The sequence below is a fragment of the Panthera onca genome, chromosome E1, assembly GCF_046562875.1.
Source record: "Panthera onca isolate mPanOnc1 chromosome E1, mPanOnc1 haplotype 2, whole genome shotgun sequence".
Classification (NCBI taxonomy): domain Eukaryota; kingdom Metazoa; phylum Chordata; class Mammalia; order Carnivora; family Felidae; genus Panthera; species Panthera onca.
In genome coordinates, this window is record NC_138352.1 from 51,791,898 (window position 1) to 51,798,059 (window position 6,162).

Here is a 6,162-nt window from a genome sequence, read left to right on the forward strand (position 1 = left end):
AGAGGGTGGGACCCAGGCACCCACTGTTTTTAAGGCTTCCTGGGTGATGAGAACCTGTGAGCTATGATCTCCTTGGCTTCCTCCGGCCTTCTGATGCCCTGTCCCTGGAGAGTTAAATGAAATGTGAGAGTCGTCCCCGGACCCGTGGGCTCCTATCCTCAGCACCCCTTTGAGGCAGCAGCCCTTTCTGGGACTTGGCCTAGCCCCACCCACCCTTCATCGAACGTCCTGCTCCAGTCCTTGCCTCCTCCAGTTTAATGTTTGAAATCAAGGGATCTGGGATCATGGTCGACGGCAGAGTCTCCCAGTTGTGGGCTGGGGTCTTCCCGCTTTCTTGAGTGTCCCATTGGGGTTTGGGCCATGATTGGTCTCCCTCCCTCACAGGATGGGAGGCGAAATGGGGGAGGGAACGGGGAGGACGAGAAGCCTGTTCGAATCAAGAACCTAAGTGTTTGGCTTTTCTTACCCCTGATGTAGTAGCTGCTAACCTTTTCCAGAGAGGAAAGGCTAACGCTGCCTGGGTCTGGCTGGGGGCTGGGGGCCGAGCCTTCCAGGGGCGCATTCCCTTGGGCGAGCACTATTAGCCTACGGGTGTTACCCGATGGACACAGCCTGAGGGAGGAGGGAGCCTCGAACTTCACTCACATCATTCCGTGCAAGTCTTATGACACCGCTGAGTCTTACTCGGCCCGTCTATAACATGGCAACCCCCTGCCCCATTTCACCAGGCTGGCGACACAACACGCTTGTTGCCCTGCAGACGGACGCACTGGGGCTTTTGGAGGTGCTTATGTGGTTGTGAGCTCGTGCACACATGCCAGAGGGGACAGTGATCTGATGAATCATGGCCAAATGTCCTGATCGTGGGACACGAAGAAGCCGGCAGGTGAGTCTAGAAGACCTGTTTCCCATGGAGTCCTCAGGGATCTGGGAGGGGCCGGTGGCCCTCGCCAGCTCTGCCACTGGTGAAGCCGGGAGCGAAGGAAGCAGACCAAGGGTCCTTGCAGGGGGAGGCAAGCTTCCATAGCTGTGACGAAGGGTAATAGCAGCCAGCAATCGCTGGCGCTCACTTCTTCCTTGGTCCTTGCAACTTCTCGAAGGCAGAGATTACGAATCCCATTTTCCAGGGCAGAAAACTGAAGTTCGGAGAGGTGAAGTAACTTGTCTCATGAGCCACTGCTGCTGCGTCAGAGGAAATCTTCAGACCCAAATCTGCGTGCCTTCGAAGGGCATGCTTTCTGACCTCCTCGAGAGACCCGGTCCAGGGTCTCTTAATCAGACAGGCTCGCCAGCGCTGAGGGGTTCCCGAGAGAGGGGCTGGCTCCGTGGCTCAGAGTGCAGGGCAAAGACAAGACTACAGATCCCGCTGTCCTGGGGGAGGTTGGGAGGCCCTGGGCCGTGTGGAAAGAATACTTTTTCAGTCCAAAGCAAGGCTGGCTTCTTGGGCCTGTGATCCCAGCAGCCGTGCAGGGCCCCACGCTTGGGATGCAATGCTCTGTGGTCACTGGCTTGACATTTGAAATAATTTTATCTTGCAGTCCGTCTGGTAAGTGAAGTCAGCTGAGACAGTGGAGCATGTGCTAGGGGTTGGGAGCTCGGAGCCTTGGCTCCCGGGGGTGCGAGGTCCCACTCCTTCCCCCCACCCCCCCACCGCATAACCTCCACCAGAGTCCTGGTTCTGTTGTCACCTTCGGCCCCTGGCAGGGATTCCAGCAAGAGTTGGGAGTTGAGGCAGACAAGGCAAGGGCATGTTCTGAGGGCCACAGGCAGGCAAGAGACGGGAACCTCTCGCCCACCCCCATCCAGGTACAGATGCATGCAGGCGGGGGGTCGCAATTGCTTGGGGGTCGCCCATCTGGTAGGGGGTGCCGCTTTGGGGAAGCCGTTTTGCGGATCTTCCATTCGCTCTGGGCTCCGCCGATGGGGCTGGCCCTGTTCACATCCGGGTCCTGCCATTTCCTCATGGAGCAAACTGAAGCAAGTTACCTCACCCGTCGGCCTCAAATGTCTCGTCTGAAAATGGGAATGATGTCAACACCCCACAGGATTCTTTTGAGGACAGTGAGTCTTGTTTCCCACCCCCCCTCCCCACCAAAATGCAAATCTGATTAGGACAGCCTTGGGCTGAGAACTATCTAATGGCTGGGTGTTGTTCTAGAACAAAAACCAAAATCTTTCACCTAGACCAGTGCTGTCCAGTAAAAATATGATGTAAACCACGCATGTAATTAGAAATTTCCTAGCAGCCACATTTAAAAAAGACAGGTGAGGGGCGCCTGGGTGGCGCAGTCGGTTAAGCGTCCGACTTCAGCCAGGTCACGATCTCGCGGTCCGTGAGTTTGAGCCCCGCGTCGGGCTCTGGGCTGATGGCTCGGAGCCTGGAGCCTGTTTCCGATTCTGTGTCTCCCTCTCTCTCTGCCCCTCCCCCGTTCATGCTGTGTCTCTCTCTGTCCCAAAAATAAATAAAAAACGTTGAAAAAAAAATTAAAAAAAAAAAAAGACAGGTGAAATTAATTTTAATAATTTACTTCACTCGGCATATCAAAATTATCATTTCAACGTCGAACCAATATTGAAAAGTAAATATTTCACTGTTCCTGTCTTTGAAGTTGTATTTTAGTTTTTTAATGTTTATGTATTTATTTTTGAGAGAGAGAGAGAGAGAGAGAGAACAGGGGAGGGGCAGAGAGAGGAGACAGAGAATCCCAAGCAGGCTCCAAAGCTGTCAGTGCAGAGCCCAATGCGGGGCTCGAGCTCACCAACTGTGGTGAGATTGTGACCTGAGTGGAAGCCAAGAGTCAGATGCTTAACTGACTGAGCCACCCAGGCGCCCCTATTTTATGTATTTTTATGAAATAAGCATATCTCGTTTCACAGGACTCACGGCTCCCGAGCTGGACGGCACAGGCTCCCCCAACGTCCAGGCTCCCCCAACCTGGCCACTGCCCCCAACGAGCTCTGCCCGGTGGCCATGTTGGATTGCCCATCTTTCCTCAAAAGCACCACTCCATCCACACAGGTTCCTTCTGCTGTTCCCAGCCCTGGAAGGCCCTTCTTCCCTCTGGATCTGGTTAAGCCTACTCACCGCTCAGATGTCAGCTCGAAGGCCTTGCCTTCAGGGAGACCTTCCTTGACCCCTTTCCGTGCTTCCGTGCTGTGTATCTGGCCCTCACGACTGACATTTCACCCTTTACCTGAGGTCACCCGATTTACCTCTCCCTCTCTCGCCCTCTCCTGCTCATCTGTAAACTCTACGGCAGAGACCACTCCGGGGTTCTGTGGCGGTGGTTCTAATCATCTCCCTAGGGTGGGGCACCGTGCGTGGTGCAGACTCTCCACGTGCAGGATGGACACCGTTAAGAATGGGAAAGGCCTTGGCACCTGGAAAGGAACATTCATTCCTTCCCCTTCCCTCTGGTTGAGAAAATGCCCAAGAAATGGACTCTTCTAGCTGTAGAGCTCTGCTGGAGAACCGGGGACACGAAGCTCTCAGTGCCGAAAATATTTAAGTAGGAGCTCGAGTTGAGCACCCAAATTGTCTTTCTTCCCCAGATTACATACCACTTAAAAATAGCGTCTCGGCGCCTCTTCATGATTTGGGCCGTGATTAAGGAAAATTGCTCTTCAAGTCTCAACATAATTACTGCCCTTCTCAGGACTTGGCTTCTCGGTCGAGGAGGCGGCGGAACTGCGGAGCAGGAAGTGGAGAGGGGGCATCATTGTCCCTGTTCAACTGGCGGATCTGGCAGAGCACCAAACACGGAGGTGCTGCTGTTCAACGCTTTCTAATTCTTTCCCAGGTGAATAGCAACAAGGCGCCAGTCCACAGTTGCCAACTGACCCAGGTGATGCCACACCTGAGGACGCCTGTCTAGGTGAGGACTCAGCCCCTAGACCATGTTGCAAAGCCAAATTCCATTTGGGTCCTTCCACCTTCAGTCAACTACTCCTTCTTAAGGACAGCTAAGTTTGGAGACTCAACACCACAGTCTCCAAAAAAGATGGCGGTAGAACTACCTCAGGGCCTGTCACCCTGAAGTCCTGGGGAGGGGGGTACAGTAGGAGTCACACAGGATGATTTGCACCTAGGCACAACAGCTTCTGAAGGATACAGAACCCCAGGGCTAAACATTTCCTTCAAGCTTTCCAAATAACCAGCAGGTTCAAACACCCACCGTGGATTGCTCGAGGGTAACACATTTAAATATTCGTTGCATATTTTAAATCCTAGCCGGGCTTCAAACTGCAAGCTTGTTGGGGGGTATAATGGGGCATACACCCCAGAGCTTGCCCAGCATCCCAAGAAAAGCCTCAGATAATTTCAAGTTTATATACACCAATAAAAGCTCCGTGTCTATTCATTATTTTCTTGGGATTACCTATGCTATAATCACCGACGAGGTCAACTGAAAGGCTTTAAATTAGGTATTGTTTCTTTTACAAATGAATTTGGGGGTGATCTAGAGCTGGTGCTTAAAGTCAGAATTCAGAGGCCCAAAGAAAATGACTTCACTGAAGTTGAACTGAACAGAGGAGAGCTGAGTTATCAAAATCTACTAAAAGTGAGTTGCTGTGAATGAGGGGTTAAGCCAGAGCAAGTGAAGATCAGAAGGCCACCAAACATGCTGCTCAGAAAGGTGGGGTTTCCAAGGTTCTAAGTGGGCAAAATTAATGTTCTGTGAATCTAATCATTTACCTTTTGCATTCCTAATGTGAAAACAAAACTTAAGACACTGGACATTCTGGCTATGGGATAGCCAAACACAGGAGCTAGGTCATTTTCAATCTGGTGCTTTTTACAGACTTACACCCCTAAATTCATAAACCCTTTAAAACGGCCTGAATGATAACTTAGTGCCCATTTTTAAGACTCAGTTCAAAGCATATGGCCCCTTCTACCTCTGCAAACCTGGCCGGTTAACAGTAAGTGACATGATCCCTGGCAAGGAAAATACTAACTCACCCTTACCTGCTTAGCAACAGTCAGCCTTTGTAATCTCACGACACAAAATAGTTTTGCATTTTTATAGATTTATCCGATTCAAAACACAGGTCTCAGTTCTTTATTTCAGAAGAAAAATCTCACTTCTCTGGGCATTATTTTTTTTTAAAGCTTTAAAAATACCTTTAACAGTACTCACTGGTGTCTCGGCTAACGGTATAAAGAATTGGCAGGAAGATCATATTTTCTGGATTTTTTTTTTTTTAATGCCCTGGCCTGAGGTTTTCTCTTCAGCAATATCAATTTGAGACTATAGATAGTCCCCTTAGAAACCTACAACAGAGACCAAAGAAAGGAAAAACAACCTTCTGAACTGCTGAGTTTACCATGAATAGACTGAGAAACCAATCAGAAACAGCCTGAGTTTAGACAAGAACCCAAGATGTTGGCCATCAAGACTTTTTCATCTTAATAATTTGACATGTTATTTATAAACTGTAAAAATCTCTTTTGCATGTTAAGGACAAAGACATTAAGACTACAGGACTTCCAGGAAATAAAACTCGTTTCAATGAAAAATGGAAGCTCTGAATTGGTAGCACACGCACCATCCCTGACAGAGAAGCCCTGCTTCACAACAGCCACACTGCAAACCTGACCTATCAGAAAATCCCAGAAATGAACAACTCGAGTCTATGTTTTATAAACAATGCAGTACTGGTTTGCTAACTTCATGTGGGTACTTTGGAAAATCGTTCCCTTGTCTTGAACTTCTCTGGACCGGGATAAAATTTCAAAGTGCTCTGACAAATAGAGCCATTAAAAAATTGTGCAGTATGGTACCTATAAACACAAGTTTATTTTGTAGAGTTGTAGGTCAATCCTTATCAGGCACGGGTATGTACCACTGAGGTTCAGTCAGGACAAATGGCCAGGGTCTGTTCATGTTCATGTGAACTACAAAAGGGTTGGGGGGAGGGTAAGCTGACAGACCTGGAAAAGCCAAGACCCCCTTGGCACGCTGGTCCAACCAGTGTTGTTGCTGTTGTTTAATCTTTAAATAATCTCTACACCCAACATGGAGGTTGAACTCATAACCCCGAGATCAAGAGTCACATGCTCCAGACGGAGCCTGTCCGGCGCCACCGCCCCCCTTGATGCTCCATCTTTAAAAGCATGTCATACCATCATTTCCTATTTACACTTTTAAACTTGCCTAT

General features: G+C 49.5%; 1 protein-coding gene across 1 annotated transcript; it reads left to right on the forward strand.

The window, feature by feature from the left end:
* The first annotated feature begins 844 nt into the window (after positions 1-844).
* Positions 845-5,778, forward strand: ANKRD40CL (ANKRD40 C-terminal like). The gene is given in 4 exon segments (XM_081791179.1): positions 845-886; positions 4,347-4,637; positions 5,465-5,475; positions 5,477-5,778. Coding segments are annotated over 4 exon segments (468 nt in total). The 3' UTR covers positions 5,601-5,778.
* Positions 5,779-6,162: the final 384 nt, after the last annotated feature.